The following is a 20,930-nucleotide window of genomic DNA, read 5'->3' as shown; positions in this document are numbered from 1 at the left end:
ACTGTATTAGCATAACACCCATGTGTGCTCATGCCTGATGTTAGCTGGCTCACTAAGAGGTCATTCCAAAAGCTGCCTCGGGATTATCATCTCTGAGGTGCTGAGAAGGCTGTCAGCTCAGCAGCAGCCTGGCAACTGCTGGTCAGCGACAGTTCAAAGCGAGCTGGGCCCACTCCAGGAGCCGGCAGGCATTCTGTGGCCTCGCAGGAATGGGAGAGGGGCACATTTGGGAGTGGGACATGGGAGAAGCTCACATCAGTGGGCCTAGACTGGCAAAGGACGTTGGCACATCCTTCTTTCCTTACTGAGAAAATGCCTGGCATCTCCTACTCAGTTTTACTCCAGTCCTGCCTTAGCTAAGCTAACTTTGCCCAGGCAGTTACAGAGTATCTTGCTTGGAAGAACAGGGAAGCTGTGATTTGTGGCCCCTGCCCTCCCCACACCCCCTGCAAACCAAGAAATAACAAGTCCACCTACTTTTCCTCCAACCTGCAGTGCCTCTCACTATTAATCTGCAGCTGAATGCACACAGTGAAATCTGCAGCAGAAAGCTCCTTCATCTCAGGCCCTCCCCAACACTGCTTGACTGCCCTATCCCTGCTGGCACAGCACCGAAGGGATCCATGCAGAAGGAACCATCTGCTTAACAAGCAAGATGTCCCATTTACCTTGCTGCAAGCAGCATCACCTTGGAAAAGTGTATTTGATTACAGAGGAAGCAGGAAAAAAATACTGATTGACTGATGCCCAAGTGTGATGTTAAGTAACTAACAAGCCAGCCTGTAACTTCCATGTGCAAAGAACTGCTACATCTATAAACCTGCCCAAAAGAGCACCCCTCTTTCTGCAAGAAGTGTCACCTCACTTACTTGCTCACGACATAATGCTGACTTTGGTGGTTTGCTGCAGGGTTGAATTCCAGCAAGTCAGCTAGAAAGAGTTTTTCCCATTTGCTAAGCTGTAAATTATCCTTCTCTTTTGTGACCCCAATCCTTGGTGGAGTCAACTGAAAGAAACTGGAGCTGCCACTGCTTTCAGGGCCCTGAATTCATCTTCACACTGGGCTACACATTCCAGCACATTTATTTGCAATGCTGTAAAAAGCCTGTGTGTACTCTTGTTAAAGTTACAACAAAAGGCTCTTTCTTGCTCCAGGCATGAACATGAGGCAAAATCCTAAAAAGGCCTTTAGATCCCAAAAAAGGGTCACATACCCTGCATAAATAACACTTCCATCTTCCCCTTTGCTTAGGTGCTGGCACACACCAAAGGTGGGATTTCCTGCCTGCAGTAAAGGCAGGCTTGGCGCTCTGCTGGTTCTGATTCATTCAAAGGGACTTTTTTTGTGCTAACCATGGGAATGTGCAGCAACTTCTAAAGACATTCAGAGTTCAGGCTACTCCTGTAATCCTGAACCTGGGGGCACCCAGGAGCTCTAGTTTGCTGTTCATGTCCACAAGCAGCAGCCATGTCATCTACAATTCACAGCAATCTGGCACAGGCTCCCACAGCCCCTCTGGCTTTGGGTTTGCTTGGTTCCACACATAAACCACCTCAAGGAGATGCACGACCATCCTCGTGCAAAACGCCCCTTCCCTTCCCTTCCCTTCCCTTCCCTTCCCTTCCCTTCCCTTCCCTTCCCTTCCCTTCCCTTCCCTTCCCTTCCCTTCCCTTCCCTTCCCTTCCCTTCCCTTCCCTTCCCTTCCCTTCCCTTCCCTTCCCTTCCCTTCCCTTCCCTTCCCTTCCCTTCCCTTCCCTTCCCTTCCCTTCCCAGATCTTGTTCCCTGTGGTAATATGCAGCAGTTCTGCCATGCCCTGAGTAGGTGGCAAGCTCAGATATACATTGCTCTGCAAGCAGGCAGCCTTCATCCTCCTCCTCTTCCCTTCCCCACCCATTCTCTCTGGTGCACCAGTATTAATTACCATCAAACCACTTCTCAAAGCTAGCCAAGCCTCCAGGACACAGAAGGCATTAGATCACTCCCCTGTTTTCCAGGCAGACAAGACTTGTGCCAAAACCACAGTAGTTTGCTGTGGTGTTCTTTAAAGAACTGATAAACCCCTTTTGCTTACACCATGACAGCTGACAGTGACACAGCACTGCCATCTCAGCGTGTCCTTTACTAGCCTTTCTCAGGCACAGCAATTGAATAAAATCCGCACAGCAGTTTTCTTTTCCCTGTGTGGCATAAACTGACCAGCCACAACAGAAAACTGCATCAGGAGTCATTCCAGTGTCCCCTCCCAAATGACATTTACGAATGTGGCTCCAAGGCCCCCTTTCCCCCTCACACTGCCAGCTCCGTGCATGAACAGACGCTCACAGCAGGGAGTTTAAACACACAGCTTGGATGTTTTCATGGCACACTCTAACTGTGCTCAGCACGAGGAGGGCTTCTGCTCAGAGCTGGCAGCCTGCAAGTCTCATCTCTTCTGCACCTTCTGGAGCCTCAGAGCCCAGTGTGGCTGCAATTCCCTCTTAAACACTGCAGCGCTTTCCTAAAAATCGTCACTTCTGCCACACAAGCTGTTGATTAAGATGGACCTCTGCAACTCCATAACTGAACCAGCCTGCTCACTGCCATAAAACAACCTGCACTCAGACTCCTGCTCCCCCTCCATGTTAAGTCGCACATCGTAAGGTGAGATATCAAGAGACCAACTCATGTCACCTTCAGCTGTAACTCAAGCCACTAAAGCTGATTAAAAAATACTTTTACCCTAATGTTTTAACCACAAACATTTGATGTTTTTTGTATTCTGAAAAACTTATGTGATAAACTTTTGCTATATAGTTTGCTACATCTATTTCAACTATTATTAATAAACAGAGGATCAGAATGATTTACCTGTAAGTTCAAGGTGCATTAGAAACACATCCCATAGATTTACTTCCAAGACACTTCAATTTTACTGCACTTCCTCCTAGCAGATCATTTTTGTACAAGGACATAATACAACTTTCTCATCAGGTTTGTAGGAGGAACCCATGAATTACTTAACCAACAGTCAGTGGTGTGACTGGCTTCTCATGCAGATTCTCCACGGGGAGAACAGCCCACGGCAGCCACTCATCACATTAGAGATCAAACAGCTCCACTTTATTAGTTCTCACAGCCTATTTCAAAGGTTTCCAACTCGAGGCCTCAGCTCAGACCTGCCTGTGACAGGCTGCTGTGAACATCACCCACCTCCCGCTGACCGGCGGCTGCTGCTGCTGCCTGGGAAGAGCTCAGTGCCTGCCTCAGCCTGAGGGTCTGCAAGGGGGAAACAACGCATGAGGCCATTTAAACCCCGTGCAAATTAAGGCGAACATTTTACACCTTCTCCAGAAGGGCCATTAATGCACTGCGAGTTCTGTACAGGTTTTCCCCAAAGTATCACTCTTCTCCAGAGGTTATTGTTTGGATCTAAATATCTGCTGTCCTCCGCTGCCCTGGCGCTCTTCCAACACCCACAGACACTGAAAGAGCTCTGGGAGGATCTGCGTGGTTCCCTCCCTCAGGAAGCACCGCCCCGCCCGAAGGCCGCTGCTCCCCTCCAGTCCAGCAGCTCGGCGGTGTGGCCGCACCTTCTTCCCACCGGACAGCCCGGCTCGAGCCCCGCTCCACGGCTCCTTCCCCGGCACCGCGCCTCGGCTCCCCCGGCACCGCGCCTCGGCTCCCCCGGCACCGCGCCTCGGCTACCCCGGCCCTCACGACGAACAAAATGGCGCCGCTGGCGCCTTCACGCCCAATGGCTGCTCCTGCTGCCAATCAACCGCCAGCCTATCAGAGCTCCGCGCGGGCCCCGAGGGCACCGCCCCCCCAAAAAGCGCGGGAAACCGTGAGGGCTCTGAGGAGGCGCCCGGCGGGGCTTGAGGAGCCCGAGGGTGTGGGGTGGTCTTCGAGCCCCTCCTCGGCTAAATCCACCTCAAACAGCCCGGTTCTGCTTCAGTTAGCTCGGTTCCACTCATCCCCCATTCAGCAGGAACTTACACCACCATGAGGAAACACTTGACTTCAATGTTAAACTCAATGAACATGGGTCCTGTGCACAGCCCTCCTTCTCACCTCACAGCCCGAGTTTCCTACTATGTCTGTGGCCAGATTATCCTGAAAAAAAGCCCTGAGTCCCGGATTACACTGTCATCCTTGTTAGTATGCAGAAAATGCAGCAAAACCAAGCATGTGTTGCTCAAACACATTAGGATGTGCAGTGGTAAATTCTGGCAAGATCTCTGGGTGAAGAGACCTTGATGGTCTTTGGCAATACAGTAGGAAAATTACTGCACAATAAAATGATGGGAAAAGGAGGAAAAATTAAAACAGAAAGCAACCCCGTGAGTGTCCACTGATGGCTCATTTCCAGTATATATATATTTTTTTTTAATTTAGGAAGGACCCTCAGTTCAGTTTGTGGGCTCACCGGGGCTCCCCTGATCCATCAGGGCTCCAGGCACGAGGCTGGGTGAGCCGCCCGCCTGCAGCGCTGCCCCCACACCCGCCGAGGGCTGGAAAACCTCCCTGGATTAAACTCTTATGTTAGGCACCTCCAAAGTGTCTAAAGTTAGGCTGGATGAATGTGAGCCAAGCTGTTGAACAGATGGAGTGAAATCCTCCTCTAGATAACAGGAACTTTATATCACTGCCACAGATAAGAAGGGCAGCTAAAAAAAGTCAGGGAGATAGTTATATAAATTTCAAGAGGGCTTACCAGCAATGCTTAAAGGTAAAACTTTACGATAGATCCTGAGTATCCACTTCCAGATGCAGACCCTGAGCTGCCAAGAAGTTCTGTAACACAAATGAGATTGTGACACTCGAGCCCCCGCACTGAGACCATTGGAACTTGATGATACAGCACAAACACGCAAAGCATTTGGAAGCTGAAGCCTGGGGCACAGGAGATTAATCCCAGCCTCAGCAGACTGGCACTGAGCTGGAGTTCAGTACTCAAACCCAGCTGAGGCACATGTGAACAGAAAGGTGATTGACTACAAGAAAATAACCATCCCATTAATGCCCCAAATGCTACCAAACACACTCATTTCTTCTCTCTTACAGAGCTGTAAAATATTTGTGCTTACAGCAGCTCTGACTCTATGTAGTTTTCTACCTTCCTTATTCATAGTTTTGAACATCTGCAAATTAAATTTCCTTATCTTAAAACTGACCTGCTTCCTTGTCTTTCACATGTAATTATGCTTCCAAAGATGCACACATCAGCACTAGGTCCATTTTTCTTAGTTACCTGTGGATATTTTAGATGGAGTTGGATGTGAAATACATTGGTAATATTTATTTCCAAGCACCAAAAATCTTCAGGTAGGCATCTGAAGTAATCCATGACTGGAAACTGACTATAAAGTGGTTTGGATGAAATGCTGTGAAACAATTATGCATGTTCTACATCCATATTAAAAGAGGAGTATATGCTGCATGCAATTTGAAGGTAATGTTTATTTAGAGAGTGGAAGACATCTGAACAATAAAGCAGCTTTTTCTCTTCCTTTAAGTACATCATTTTTGGAGGAAAATTACACAATTTCCCAGTGCCTTTGAGGAAGACAAGTGGATGAAGGGTTCTTGGGTTGCTTCCTCCTGTCCCCGGCTTACCTTTAAACTTTCTCTAAAGGTTGCAATTATCGAGAAACTGCAGAGCTGACCTTACCAAGGGATGCACCTGTGGGAAGACAAAGCAGCAGAGACCACACATAACCACATGATGCCATTCTCTTAAAGCAAGATATGGCTGGGAAAGTGACATCACAGCAGCCTCCTAGAGCAGGGCTGCTTCCCGAGCCACTTCTGGTGGTTTTGGTGACAAGAATCCATTTCTTGTCCTGGTTGTCTCTGCAGAACACAGGGCTGGGGAGCAGAGCTGCCCCATGACCCAGTTAGTGCAGCCCTGAAGTCGTGCAGGCTCAGCCACAGCTACAAAACCCTGCTGAAGATGACATGAACCACACTTGACCCCACAGAATTTGTTCCTGATGGTGATAAGCAGAGATAGCCTACATTTATTTTGCAAATTCCAGCAGAATTTGGAGGACCATGGGAAAAAAAATGTTCTAAATTGGACATGTTTGAGAAATACTGAGTCACAAGTTTCAAGCTGCACAAGGTCACTTTTGCAGTTTCTTTTTTCAAAGCAAACCCTAGATTTTATTATATAAAACCAGTGTTGGCAGCACCCAGAACATGCAGTCTTTTTTAGCAAAGCCCTTTGCAGCATGACTGTGGTTTCACTCTTGGAGAAGACTGCAGATGCTACTGCTTCTACTTTAAGAAGAGAATTAGCTTTATATTGCAAAATATTTAATTATTTTCTGTTCAAATGAAATGAAACAACAAAATAGTTATACAATTTTACTAGTTTATATTTCAATTCATAAAGTATACACACTGCAACTATGCTACCACAATGTCCACGCATCTAATATTGATGGAGTTACAGTATTTTTTCGTTTTTTTGGTATTAAACAATAGAGATAATGTATGCAGTTAAGGAAAAAAGCTTGGACATAGCATGTTCTATCCTGTAGTTACAGAGTACATTAGCTAGCATTAGTACATTAAACAAGAAAAAGTTAGAAATACAAAATAAACCAAATATCTTTATATACAAACCAGTGCCTCATATTGATACCAGCTTATACTCACACTGCACACAAAATTTATCCACTGATGCAATAGATACTTCAGCATAACACAAACCATTATAAATTAAAAAAATTACAAGGTGCAAAACTCCATTCTACAGCTTTCTGGTGAGAACTCAATACAATCCAAGGAATGAGAACTCCAAGCATGTTTAGCACCTACCAGTGCAACTGCATCGAGCGTGAAAAATGACCTACACCACCTCAGAACGCTACCAGGGACGCAAGTTGGACAGCTAGAGATGCTCGCAGCTACACTCACGCTGTGATTTTTGCCTCATATATAGCTCAGTTTATTGTTTCTTTGTCCCATTCATACCTATGTGCAAAACTAAAACCTGGGAGCTCTGTCAGAGCTCCACAGAAGGCCTGCTACAGCCGGGTAAAAACAAACAAACAAAAACAAAACAGAAACCTGACAAAACCCAGACAGACTCCATTGAATGTCAGACCATCCACATAATTCATATTATCAGCAGTCCTGGTGCTGGGGATTTGAACGCTGTTGATATGTGGATCAAACAATATGACACAAGTGAAACGGAAATTTGCCCACAGTTCCGATTATTCTTGTCTAGCACTTGGACAAGTCTCCCAGCCTCCAGTGGCGAATTGGTTTGGCAGCCCATGCCAAAAAAGCCCAGAGTTGCATAGAATTGATTAGTAACAGAAAGAAATGCCAAACACAGAGAGATGGATGCTGCATCTACTATAACAAAGTGGGGTTGCTCGACAGGAATGCTGAAATCATCCCCATTCATAAAGCAAAACATGTCACCTCCTACTCTCCATTTCCTACCTCTGGGGACTGCTTTCTGGCACTGATGTAGTTCTTGATAAACTTGTACTTTTTTTGTTGCATTTTTTCCTTTTTTTTTCCTTTTTTTTGTTTTTTAACTTTGTTAGTGACACTTTTCCTTTCAAATAAAATATTAAAAAAGGTTATAACTGTAAAAAAACCTATCATATGTAAACTTAACAATTAGGGTTTGGTAAGTTCTCGTACCTAGTCTGTGAAAAGCCTCCAGCCAGACGCAGAATGGAGTGTTTCTCGGAAGAGCTTCAATCTAGCTACATCACCTGTTAAATATCAGTAGTATGAACATCCCATGTCTAGCAATAAAACCTCTCTTGTGTTTCCATCCTCTTTATCACTGACCTATTGAAATCCTGACATGCTGTGTTTCTATTATATTTACATTCTGGTCCTCTCATGTCACAGAATTAAACATCTGGCCAAGGAAGGCAACAAAAGGTGTGTTAAGAAGGTGTGTTTGACAGAACTGCTTTTCAACAAGTCTCTTTTCCTTGGACTCCAGTCACTGTTTTTATAGAGCTTATTGTTCTGTTGAACCACGTTTTCTTTGCAGCTTGTACTTCATTCAGAGCCAGACCCAAATGGTGCTCCAAATCCTGCAAACGGAAGAGTAATTTCCTTAATTTGTTACATATTCACAGCACAGGGTTATAGGAGTTAAACACAGAAGGCTCTAGAACATCTACAAACTCTTGACCACTTCAGAAGTGAAACAAGTCTTACATAAATTAAAAGCAGCACAATAAGCTGACAAAGAGAAAAAAAAAAAGCCTTGAAAAGTGAAACAAGCTTGTGTCATTGCCCTTATGAAACATTCTGCTTTCTTTAGTACATTCAAATTCTTTAACTGTCTTCCATCTGAGGAGGAGCTATTCCCACAGGAAGTGGACTTTCTACAAACTAATTTTTACCTTTCTGTGAACAAGCCGCACTGACACATCAGTTTTAGACTAAAAGTACAATATTGTCATATTTTACAGAAATACATCAGGTACCTGGAGTACTTTGCAATCATGTTTTAAGAAACATGTCTAACATTTGTCAATGTTACTTCTTCATTTAGCACTGATTGTGAGATAAAGACATGCATGATTCAGTATTCTGTCAGAGCTTGGGCTCCTTCCAAGCAGTTGCAGGAGATCAGGCAGCCAGCACTGCACTGCAGACAGGCAGATGTCTGGAAGCTGTAGTGGATGCTAAATACAGTTCATGCAATTTCAATTATATCGTCTGCACACAGCAAGTTTCAGACGCAGTGTTTGGTTAAATAACCCATGCAGGAAATAGCAGGTTATGGTTTCAACCAACAGGATCTGTTCCAATCCCTCTACAACTCACACGCACATTTTTCTAGGAATGCAGACACGCTGTACAGACTACAAAACAAACTTCCAGAGCATTACCTGTATTTTACATTCCGCCTCCACAAGCTGCAGCTTGGTCTGGGCCAGCTCAAGCTCCATTTCCCTCAGCTGGTTCTTCAGTGTTTCCTTCTCCTCATCCGTATCCTCGTCTGAACCATCCTTGGCAGTGCTGGCAACCTTCACACGGCCTTCCTTATTGAAGAACTCGCGGCAGTGCTCGCAGTCATCCACCTTTTGCTGAAGTAAACACCTGGCTGTCAGTGACATGCTGGGATGTGGTCAAAGCCTGTTCCTGCCTCTGCTCTGGGAGAGCGACTCAGCACCAGAGGAACCACTAATGGCAACTTCAGTGGAGGCACAGCCGAGCAGGGGCTCCTGCCAGCCCCAGACTCATGGCTTTGGAAATACTGCTGCGTTGTTTGCCACAATAATGGACTCTGTCCCTCCCACTGTTACTTCAAGGTAAAAGCCAGTCAGAGAATCCCTTCCAGAAAAAAAGACCCCTCAAAAAAAACCCCCAGCATCAACATTAGCATGTAACCACTACGGCATGAGAGCGCTCATCTTTTCTCCCAGATCCCCACTTATAATCTTCTCTTTCATCTATGGGGACTCTCAGCCACCATTTTAGTAATGAAATCAAGTGTGTGTTTGCTGCTGTGATTTTGCTACGAGATTGAAACATTGTAGACCATAGATCTATCTGGTCTCTTACCCGTATTTTCTCAATTTCAGCTTTATTTGCCGTTTGTTGCTTTTCCAGTCGCTCACTCAGCTGGGAACAAATCTGACAAGCAAAATTATGTTACCAGACCATTTATAAATGTAAATTCCCTCCCAAATGAATGCTAAAGTAGAAATAAATGCTGCTGCAATATTAACATGGATAGTCTAAGGACCCTTAGAAAGCTAGAAAAATTGGGATGCTGCATTAAGCTATCTCTTTGTACATTTTCCCATTCTCCACATATTCTTCTATCCCCACAGGAAAAAGTGTAGTTCCAACATAAGTTATTAACAGCTTGGCCTTGCTAAAGGAGCCAGAAAAGGTTAGGAATAGCATGGCCCTTTTGTTGCCTTTGGGAGAAAAGAACAGGCAAGACAGAGTAGTAAAAAAAAACCCTAATTCATTTCCTGAGACCTGATATGGGCCTACTAAAGAGACACATGAATTTGCTCCCTTGATACCTCGTGATCAGAAGCTTGAATGCCAAAGCAAAGCCTTGAAAGGAAAAAGACATCTTTTTTTTTTTTTTTTTTTTATTTCTGAGGTGTATTTGATTGACAAAGCAAAGATGAAAGAGAAGCTTTTTTTGGCATCAAGTGAACCTTTGATATCTAAGAGCCCATTGGAACAAGGTTTGTCTGTAACTGAGGCTCTGGTGACTGTTGATCCACAGATCGCCACACTAGGGGCAAACAGGACTGACCACTTCAGGAACTCGGCCAAAGAAAACGCAAAAGCCACAGGCTTCCCATTTAGAGCAGCTGAATTATGTCCTCTAATGCATGGCACAGATGACATCGATTTCCAGAAATCTCCTAAGATACCCTGAAGTCTTGTACTTTGATAGCAACCCACGTCATCATGAAGTTGTACTTACCTGTTTGTAGTCACCAATAATAGAGCTGTTCTTTTTGATCTCTGACTCCGCCTTATCTAGTTCCCTACGACACATTTCCTTCAGCTGTAGGGGGGGGAAAGAAAATAAAGAGTTTATATAGGTGAAAAAAAAAACAAACTGAAAAATACTGAGGTGGTATTTCTTCCTTCTCGTTAACCTCACAGCTCTGCTCTACCCAGAGACACAGAGGTCAGCTCAGCTCCATGCAGGCAGGGTAAAGCCAGGCTTGGGTGGCCATCACTGACACAACAGTGGGCTAGCCAAGGAAAGGAAGGATTCAAAAAGTGCTGACAGCTGAAATCCTGCACTGCCTCTCTGTGCAGCATCTGGCACAGGCTGTGACACTGTGATTTCAAGTTAAAAATTCCCCACCCTATGAAGCACCTGGCAGGAAAATGCCAAATTCTGCTTTGCTGACGTCCTTTATACCACAGAAGAGAGATAAACATGACTTAGAACATTAAGCCCTTCCCACACTTGTCACTTTTTATTTTTATCATTTCTGTACTGTACAGAAGAGTGAGAATGACAGAAATGCCCCAACCTGAGCAGATTCTTCCTCCAGGCGCCTCTTTTCTTCTTCTGCATCAATCAGCTTCTGTTTGGTCATTAGCAGCTCCTTATTGAGGGCATCTGCCTTCTCCTCTGCCTGAAACACAGAGTGGAGGCTGAGCAGAGGCTTCCCTGCTGTGCTTCCACCAGGACAGAGCAGCCATTCCAGTCTTATTAAGGTTTGGTTCATTGCTATTAAAAACAATAACACTTTATTCTGAAAATTATTTTTCTAAAACTTCCTATCTGCAATAGCAAAGCAGTAACACATCAAAATGAATGGCATGTACCACTATACTCCAGCCCTCCAAAATGCCTCTTGAATTCAGTGACTATTTTAGCAAAACTGAAGTAGGGATTGCCCAAAAGAAATCCAATACCAGAAATAAGTTTCACTTTGTCCAGTCTGGAAGTTGACCAATACATTCTGAAGACAACCAAAGGCACAGAAGAGCTCACAATGTGCAAGATCAATAAAAGACTATAACCAGCTCAGACCTAAGCTTAATTTGCAAACATTCAACCTTGCAAGGAAAACAGAATTAATGAGAAATGCCTCTAGAACATTTAAAAGCCCCCATAACTCTACGACACCTCCCAATGAGGTAATATCATGAAAAAACTGAGCTACCAAAGCAAACATAAGTCAGGCCCCTCTCTCCTTCCTCCTTAAGGGAAAGAAATGTCCCACCAGAAACCAACAACCCTTTTTTACTGCAGTTTTTAAAGTATAAAAATATATTGTTGAAAAATGTCAAGCTCTTTATAAACCACTAAAACTCTGCAAAGTTAAGACATCTTTTCCTGTCTTATACACATAACACAGCACTTTCCAATAGGTATATGGATTCTACATAAAAATAGATCAATAACTCAAATGACATATAAAATCTTCAGAAAGTAGCTGTACCAATTCCCTTCAAAGGAAGAAAATCAAAAAGTGAATTTTAGTCCCTTAAAGTCCTGCTGATCCTTTAAAACAGACAGCAAAGGCAAAGAGAACATCTTTTCATTACAGATGGGGTTTAAGCTGTTTTAAAGTTAAAGAACACTGGGATGTAGAGCCCAACAACAGTAGAAAAACGAGGCCTATTTTCTGGTCTAGTGAAAGGATATTAAGGAAATCCTTGTATTTCCAAATGCTTTGTTTTGATCTTTTAGGTTGCAGATTTCAGACATGCCATGCAGGTATCAGAAAAGGTGTGTTAAACAATGTCCTTTGGTACTTTCCTTTCAGGACCTCAGGCTGGCAGAATGAAACTTATCACTTCAGGATCCAATTAGAAGAATTAATCATGTCCTGAAGTAGGATCAAGCCTACCTATCTCTTCCCAGGGGATAACCCAAATACTGCCAACATAATTTGCCATCTTTGAATGCAAGACTATTATACATAAATTAAGCATATCAATTTTGCCTAATTTTGTTTCTCTCCCAGCTCTCCATTTAAAAAAAAGTGTAAAAACATAACCATGTCTCATACACGCTCAAGCAGCCACAAACAACAGTTAACAACTCTTAGAAAAAGCTTCTTCAGGACAATTTTTGCTGGAGTCCACCTCCTGAGTGCCACTGCTGGGCTATCACCAGTGTGAAGTTTCTGGAAGCTTCACTAATGAAGGAAAAAAGCCCAGGTAAGAGGAAATGAACATACCAATGTGTAGGGAAAACCTGCTTCTAGAACATTTTTCTACAATCCCCATTTTAACACCTAAGAACAGGAGATGTAATAAATCCAAAAGTCCTGAACCAAACCTCATTAAAGCAACATTCACCCAGTTGCATCAACATTTACTATGAATAGTGTTCCAACAGCAAGTTTCCAGGAGACCATGGGAAACCTTAAATTGTCTGAGGCAGATCCAATGAAACATTTGAAAGCCTGTCAGCTCCTGCACTGTGCAACTTTCAGAAGTCTTTTTCCTTTGAGATTTCAGAAATGCACTTATCTTGGTACAGAACAAGAATGGCAAAACATGAGCACTTGAACTCTACCCCTCACCTCCCCAAGCAGGCAGACTAAATGAAGTGTAGCCTCCCCTGTGCTAGAAATGCCAGTACCTTTCTGTCTCTGCATGTCCCGGAAAAAAAGAAAAAGCATATCCTCATAAAATCTCCCACATTTAAATATGTAAAGAAGGGAGTGGGACAGCAAGCTGAAAAAAAACTTCTGTAACGCAAAGCAAACCTGAAGCTTCCTCCTGAGAACTCTACTGATCTGGAAACAGCCCAGGATGAGGAGCTCACACGGGCAGATTCCAACAAGCCAAATGGAAACCACAACATCACTTTCAGAGTTGCCTGAGGTACCTGAGAACCTGATCCATGCCGAGCCAGACAGACTCAGACTTTCAAGTTTATCAGGTATTTGCAAAGCCTGTCTGCTATGAAATTGTATTCATAAAAATCCCAGGAAAACACAAGCTAGCATCCATGTTACGATCTCTGTGATGGCTCAAGACTTGACATAGCTGCTGCTAGTCTTCCTTAGAGAAAAGAAAGCAACTACTCAAGTACAGGCTCTGCTTTCCCTCCAGTCACTCTGAATGCTTTTCAGAGGAATGAGTATTTCAGCCAGCACTCCTGTTTCCCATGGACCTCCATCACAGGCCTATACATTGTCCAGGGTGCAATAGGGATGTGGAGGAAGGAACCATGTCCCACACAAAAGAAGTACTCCATGTCTCTCCTCTCCAGTGAGGGAAGGAACAAGGAGGTAGCCCTTGTCTGCTCTAAAGAGCCTGAGGACATGACTTACATTGTCCAAGTCCTTCCTCAGTGCAATCTTGCTGGTGACCAGCTCGTGGGCGAGGTCATCGTTCTCCTGCTCCAGTCTCATGTTGGCCTCCTGCAGGCGCCGGTTCTCGCGCTGTGGGGACACGAAGGGGCTGTCAGGGACAGGGGCTGCCCACGAGCGTCTGACACACACAGGGCTCACACCCTGTGCCTGCACTTCCAGTCTGCAAAGACAACTCTACCTGCATGAAATTCCCCAGGACAAAACTACAGCCATCGGGTAAATGTAAAATAAATACAGGGTTAGCCTTGAGAAGACACCAGGTATAAATATGCTCAGTCATTACTTGTTGAGCTACAGAAATGTTTTTGAATCCTGCAATAGCAGGGGTTTCATTGTGCCATTGATACCTTGCCAAGAGTTTCCTACAAGTACTGCCTTTCTTGGTTCAAAATTAAATTTGCATGCTAGGAACAGGTAAGAGAGAAGAATCCTGGAAAAAACATTCAATTTTCTCTCTCCTGTTACAACTCCCAGCACACAGATGGATACTAAAGGAAGTTTACTTCTCTGATTAAAATACATTAATTTATTGTATCTGTGTCTCTGTGTGTATATTGTGGTATGTGTATGCTTACATAACTTGACATGTGTAATTTATCCCTGTATTATGTTTATTTGATAAATAAACTATTTATAAAATTATATGCTTACTGCAGTATACATAATTTCAAATTAGGAAGAGGAGTAAAAGAGGGAGCATACCCATAGAAGGCAGAGTTAGAATCAGTCAGGCATTTCCTTTCTGTTCATGGCTCGTGGTGCAATCAGCACGTTGAACAGGCTCTACTGAACCAGTTCTATAGGCCCAAATAAAAATTCATACTATTCCTTTTCTTGCACAGCTGGGCTCACAACAACCCCATCCTGATCAGCATTGCCAATAGAGAGACCTTCCCTTCACGTTCATGGAGATGATTCCCCCGTTGCATCCAAATTGGTCAGAAAACAAAACCAGCTCAAAGAAAGGTTTAACTTCCTGTTTGTTAAACCAGACTGGAGACAGTAAAGCATTACCTCAAATCTTTCTATAGGATCCTCCTGTTGAGCCTGCTGCTCTCTCATGGTATGATATTCCTTTTCATATTTCTTCAGCTTCTTCTGGCTAATCTAAAGTAAAGCAGCCCGTTAGTTCCTGCCCAGAACATCAATAAAAGAACACAGCACATACAGGGTTATGGAACAAGCTTCAGGCAACTCCTGCCTCCTACAAAGCACAGCTCATGGTTTCACCCATTTCTGAGTGCCAAACCTTCAGGTATGGGCAAAACCAGTTGCACTCAATATAATGACAGCAGCCTTTTCCTGTGGAATGCAGGGGAAGTTTCAAAGGGCACCCAGAGCATCCTGCCTGAGCTCCCCCTTGGTACTGCACAGCTCCCTGGTGCTCCACACACTGCAGAGCTTCAGCAGAACAGAACCCCACAAGACGTGGTTCATTTTAGGATTGGCCTGATGCTGAGCCTTCTTCAGCTGCTTTTTCAGCTGTAACATTTATCATCACACACAAGCATTTGGTTTACTTTCCATGAGACTGTAAATGCTGAAAGGGCAAGTGCAGGCTCAGCTGACATTTCTGCCAGTGTCACTCAAGGCCAGCAGGAAAAGCCCCGTGCCCGATCTGCCGCGGTGTCTGGGCCAGCAGCACCTCAGAGACGAGTGCTCTGTCCCTGCTCTGACACACACTGCGCCAGCAAAGCCACTCTCACAGGGCCCCACATGCACCTTCTGTGGGAAGGGACAGAAAGCTGATGCTGAATTCAGTATTTTCTGCCCAGAGTTCTGAAGGGACAGGGAACACAAGGGAAGCTGTAACAGATCCTGACCAACAGATCCTTTCCTGGTGTCACCTGTGCCAGAATGGTTTAGCAACACAGACCACACCAAGATCATTGTGAGCATTTCACGTGCAAGACATTATGCATCTGAATGAAATCTCTAGCATTAAAAGTTGCACCTAAACACTTATTTTTATCGCAGTAAACCAAATAAATTTAAAAGCTATAGCTAAGATTTCCTCTTTAAAAAAATCTATCTGAGAAACAGGTTGAATTTTACATGAATAAATGGCAGGCAGAATGGAAAACGTGTTTGGTTTTCCTGAAGTCTGCTTTTCTCACTAACAACCTTCCTCGGAAGGAGCTGCAGTAAGCGGTGGCCAAGCTCCCTCTAGTGAGAGCTGACCAGAAACGCCTCCCTGCACCCGGGGTGAACATTTCTGCAGAGATGCCAACCATCACCTGGGGGCCAACCCTCACCTGGGGTCCTCCAACCACACCACAACTGCAGGAGTTCTTCCTGCACCCCAGACACCCACCTAGAGAATTAACCCTTCACGGACAATGGAGCCAGTAACTTGAGGAGATTATTTCACTGCTCTGTCCCTGCTCAAACAATGCCCAAATTTTGGGGTTTCACACCCCAAACCTCTCACAATGTAGAGTTAGAGCTGGACAAGTGAGGCATCCAACATGCCAGAGAAAAGGAAGGTAGGCACACCACTACCACTGTATTTTCATCTTCTACTTTACAAGTGCATTGAGCCAGTTTTGCCTTTTTTAGGTGATCTTGAGCAGATTTGTCATTGTCATAAATTCTGGGCACGGGAGGCCTGGAGAAGTCAGCAAGGATTCTGGTTTTGCAGAAATGAACACTGATGTCCCACCACATTTTTTCAGGAGGCAGCAGCAGCTCTGCTAACATCTGCTGCCCAGACAGGTGAACTCCTCATCCCTGGAAGTGCCCAGGTCCAGGCTGGATGTGGCTTGGAGCAGCCTGGGAGAATGGAAGGTGTTCCTGCCCATGACAGGGGTGGAATGAGATGGGCTTTAAGGTCCCTTCCAACCCAAACCATTCTGTGATTCTATGATTTGATGGCAACACTGAGGAGTGACTTTAAGAATCTGGTGCTGTCTTCAGCTGATGAATTCCTGACCTCCTTTCCAGCAAAATGCTGTTCTAATCACAATGCCTTAGCCAGGCTACTTCTCCCTTCCTATAAATTATTTATTTTGATATCAGGCCCTTTTCTGCTCAAAGAAACACTTCCAAATACAGAGCTGGAGATTTCTACTGACAGCAAAGGACTTATATTCTAGGTCAAGGAAAGCAATTACATGCAGCACTCCCATCAAGGAGGTGATACAGAAGTGTTCTGAGCTGAGCCCAGCAGTGCTTCCTCCACAACCTCCCCTTTAATGCCCCCAAAACACCCAGCACCCCAGGACACTACAGGCAGCCTTGCCATGTCCACTCAGAGTCTGCTTGTGCCACTGCACACAGCACTGGGAACACAGGGAATTTTGGCAGAGTGGGAAGAGGAACAAGTTGTTATTTGGAAACATAAAAGGCAAATGCGCTCATTAGGATGATGTGAACCAGATGCATGTGGAACATTTAATCTGTGGCTAATGCTAAATTATTAGAGAGATAAAATAGCTTTATTCTTGATTACTCTGTAATTTCTACATTAGTTTCACACAAGATATGCTTGAACTCTGTGCAGAATACTGGTATCCACACTGCTACTACACCTGGATCACAACATGCCTGGAATATTAACACACCAGGGAAGTTGTGTACTTCCACACTGACACTACAAAGAATTCCTCAGGGAATTTAAGGAAAAAAGACACTTTGAGCCACGTCAGTGTATTTGACTCAAAATTAATGTCCATGATCAGAGCCAATTAACCTGCATTTGCCCTTGGAGCAGGAGGCAGGAGCTGCTCCCAGGCTGAGGCTGCAGCAGTCCCTCCCAGCTCACCTTCATGTTGCAGGCCAGCTCCATCAGCTTCTTGGCGTTCTCCTCAGAGCGGTACCGCTTGGGCAGCTGCACTCGGAAGAACTTTAAAGCCCCTTCAAAGTCAGTCAGCAACAAATCATCCTTGGTAGTCTGCAGACAAGGGAAGAAACACCAGGAAAAGCCAATTCTTTACAGTTATTGAATCCCAGAAACAATAAAGCCACAACAGCTTTGGAAAGCTGCAGTAACATTGCTGCTTCTTAACCTTCAGCAAAGAGTGTTTGTTTCTATTCCTGCAACTTCTATTCCACCCCCCAAAAAAAGCATGTGCTGCACAGGACATGCCAGATTACAGCACGTGTGCCACAGGAAGTTGTTAGCTTCTTAAAAAAATGACATATTTTTGTAAGAGGCATCTTAATTTTTATATGGTGCATGAAGATGCATAAACCACAGTATAACACTGTATACTCACTTTTAACAATCCCAGTGCAACATTGAAGATAACACTTATTCCCTGGAAAGAAAAAATAATGAAAAAATAATTTAATTTCTCAGTATTTACATGCTTGGATAGGAATTTATTTGATGGGTTTTGTTGTTTGTCTAGTTTCTGTGAAAAGGAGAACCAGGATACATGTGTAACCAGGTGCTATATAGACCAAAGGCACAAAGAATAACTTTGCAAACAACTGGCAAAATATCTTTACTGGAGAGTCCTTATAGAGAGCAAAACAATCAACACTGGTTTTACTGCCTCCTTAGCAGTCTGAAACTCCAAAATTATTTTGTGCACTTCATTTTATTTCTTGATGAGTAGTTGGTCAGCTCATGATAATTTAACTTTCATACAGCAACTTCTAAAAACACTGATTCAAAATGCAGTAATGTATACACCAATATATTGAAGTTCTGGTCTTCACAAATTCATGGGATAATTCATGCAATGAAAAAGAAAGTGACTCACTTCAGGACAGAGTCCCACAACATCTATTCTGCCTCTACTCCTTAGAAGAGTTCTATTCATATTGTCCAATTAAATTAAATAAAAACAGTTCTGTAGTCAGGAGTAGCTCACACCTTCTTTGGGGGTCCCACTCATAATCATGACACATTGCTCATCTTATTTCAAGATCCTGCCTTTCTTCTTCCCACTAAGTTATTCTTTTACCATTACTTTAAAATGGTGAAAAACCCCTTAAAACTTCTCTGTGAGCACATTTACTGTTTATGAAATGAAAATGTGCTTCTAAACAAACAGAAGTGATCTTCTCCATACCATCTGCTGCTTTCTATTCCACTGGCACATGGACAAAGCAAGCAGCAAACACAGGGAAAGGGCAAAAACACTGACCAGGAGGTTTGTGAATGCTGAAAGCCTTCAGTAAAGGAAAGGCAGGAAATCAGCCACTTCACAGGAACAAGTGCAAGAAGAATGGATGCATAAAGTTACCCAGCAACATTAAATAACTCGAGGATGCTTCAGTACAAAATGGGATTTATTCCCTGATGGTAATAAGTGCTGACTGTAATTACACTGCTTACCCCACACACTTACACTGTTCTATGCATGATTACAGACAATGCCTCAATATAAAGAATTTTGCTCTCTAAACAGAACTTGGGAAATATAGAGAGACTTCAAGTTTTCCAGAAGAAAGAGCTGCAAGCTTGTTAAATTACCAGCATGAGAGTTAGCTGGGCCATTTGATACACAATGGCCTCCATGCAATAATGTGATAGGGGAAAAACAGTCACCATTGTGTACAACCTGACTTCAGAATAGAGGAACCCACATATTTGTAAATTAGCTCTGACCATGCTGTACAGAGTCTTCTCACATAGATTCACCAGTGCCATAGGGAATAGAAGATTATAACCTTTTATGTAGCTATTGATTCTTAATTTGTTTCTTTAAAATGCTGAGAATCTTTATCATTGCAGAAATGTAACACTTCTGCATAAAAATATCACATGCCTTGCTCTGAGAGAACAGATAGTAACAAGGACATGAACCAAGATAGTGACAAACTGTCAAAAGCTGGGAGCTGTGCAAGTCTCCAGTTATAACACATACCTCACATAGGAGTAAATCAATAATGTGGAAGACCATGTAGAGAGGGAATTTTGCAGTGAACAGGGTCAGGAACCACTGAGAAGCATACATGTGTGCTTCAAGGCTGATGTCCAGAAAGTGGTTATACAGATCAGGAATGTATTCCTAAAAGTAAAACACACAGAAGCAGTGAAAGTTAATTTAGGCTACTTTGGAACTGAACCCCCAAGCTACAGAAGGAAGATGTAGAGTGCCCAACAGTGCAGGGTCCTGCATCCATCAGGTGCGACAGGAACAGGCCTGGGGGCCCCTAAGGATGCCAAAGGCTTGTCCTGGGGTGGATGCCCAGCAGGACCCTGGGAACTGCCTCAGCAGGGCCCAGCAGTGGCTGTGCTGACACCAGAGCCACTCCAGCTGTCAGGCACATCTGCCTTCAGCAACACCACGCTGCTCCCAAGACCTCTGCAAGAACACCTGAGATAGCCTCACTCTCCACCCTTCCTCACAGCTTACAAACACCATTCACCCTTCCTCACAGCTTACAAACACCATTCACCCTTCCTCACAGCTTACAAACACCATTCATGCCACAAGAAGCAGTCAGGGTTGAATTGCACCCCTGTTCACCCCTCCATGTGAGCCCCACCTGCATGAGGCGCTCCAGCTGATAGAACTTGCAGTGCAAATCTTCAAAGTTCTGTTTGAAAAGTTCCCTGAGTCCATAATCAAACATGATTTTGACCAGAACACTGAAAGCTTGCTCCTCAGGCATCTGTGAGACAGGAAGAGTGGATTTAGCACTGGGCATTAAAACCTTTCACATCAGGTCAATCTGCCTGAACCTCCTTTCTCCTTCTGACTGAAAGGCTGAATTGCCACTACTTTTTTATCCAGTATAAATGCAAACAAGAGTATTATTACACAAAATGAGGTTTAGTATTGCAAATGGCATTTCAGTGGAATAAACCACCTCTCAATCACTCAACTAAAAATACATCTTCCAGACATGAAGACCAGAGCAGTTTCCTGGTGTCTTTGTTCCAGATCTCATCAGAATCTGAATCTTACAGATTTTGACCAGTCTAATTCTTTGTCACCCACATAAAAAAAAGCAGAAGCAATATTACTAAAAGATGTTAAACAGGATCTTTCCCTTTTTCTGAATGATATATTTCCCTTTTCCAATGACATTATTACATTTGATGTTTATTTATTAGATTATATGAATAAGAGAGACCAGTAACTGTTAACAGAAGTTCCACACCTGAGCACTAGTTTGGGAAGGTTCAATGTCTCTTTTCTGCCAAAAACTGAAGGAAAACTCAAAGCTC

General features: G+C 43.9%; 2 protein-coding genes across 7 annotated transcripts in view; one reads left to right on the top strand and one right to left on the bottom strand.

Moving 5' to 3' along the window:
- Nucleotides 1-14,443, top strand: part of STRBP (spermatid perinuclear RNA binding protein) — a 74,957-nt gene extending 60,514 nt beyond the window's left edge. For both annotated transcript variants that reach the window (XM_072936709.1, XM_030286853.4), the window contains one exon: nucleotides 12,239-14,443. In XM_072936709.1, the coding sequence (XP_072792810.1) occupies nucleotides 12,239-12,285 (47 nt within the window). In that variant the 3' untranslated portion in view covers nucleotides 12,286-14,443. The remainder of the gene's footprint in view (nucleotides 1-12,238) is intronic.
- The window catches only part of RABGAP1 (RAB GTPase activating protein 1), a 61,541-nt gene continuing 46,951 nt past the window's right edge, over nucleotides 6,341-20,930 (bottom strand). For all 5 annotated transcript variants that reach the window (XM_030286842.4, XM_030286843.4, XM_072936705.1 and 2 more), the window contains 11 exons: nucleotides 20,246-20,371; nucleotides 19,621-19,764; nucleotides 18,019-18,060; nucleotides 17,565-17,693; nucleotides 14,816-14,908; nucleotides 13,760-13,870; nucleotides 10,994-11,098; nucleotides 10,429-10,512; nucleotides 9,540-9,611; nucleotides 8,864-9,061; nucleotides 6,341-8,056 (listed from right to left, as the gene is read on the bottom strand). In XM_030286842.4, the coding sequence (XP_030142702.1) occupies nucleotides 7,934-8,056; nucleotides 8,864-9,061; nucleotides 9,540-9,611; nucleotides 10,429-10,512; nucleotides 10,994-11,098; nucleotides 13,760-13,870; nucleotides 14,816-14,908; nucleotides 17,565-17,693; nucleotides 18,019-18,060; nucleotides 19,621-19,764; nucleotides 20,246-20,371 (1,227 nt within the window). In that variant the 3' untranslated portion in view covers nucleotides 6,341-7,933. The remainder of the gene's footprint in view (nucleotides 8,057-8,863; nucleotides 9,062-9,539; nucleotides 9,612-10,428; nucleotides 10,513-10,993; nucleotides 11,099-13,759; nucleotides 13,871-14,815; nucleotides 14,909-17,564; nucleotides 17,694-18,018; nucleotides 18,061-19,620; nucleotides 19,765-20,245; nucleotides 20,372-20,930) is intronic.

Source organism: Taeniopygia guttata, chromosome 17, assembly GCF_048771995.1.
Source record: "Taeniopygia guttata chromosome 17, bTaeGut7.mat, whole genome shotgun sequence".
Taxonomy (NCBI): Eukaryota; Metazoa; Chordata; class Aves; order Passeriformes; family Estrildidae; genus Taeniopygia; species Taeniopygia guttata.
Note: the sequence above shows the minus strand (reverse complement) of the source record. Positions and strands in the feature narration are given on the sequence as shown.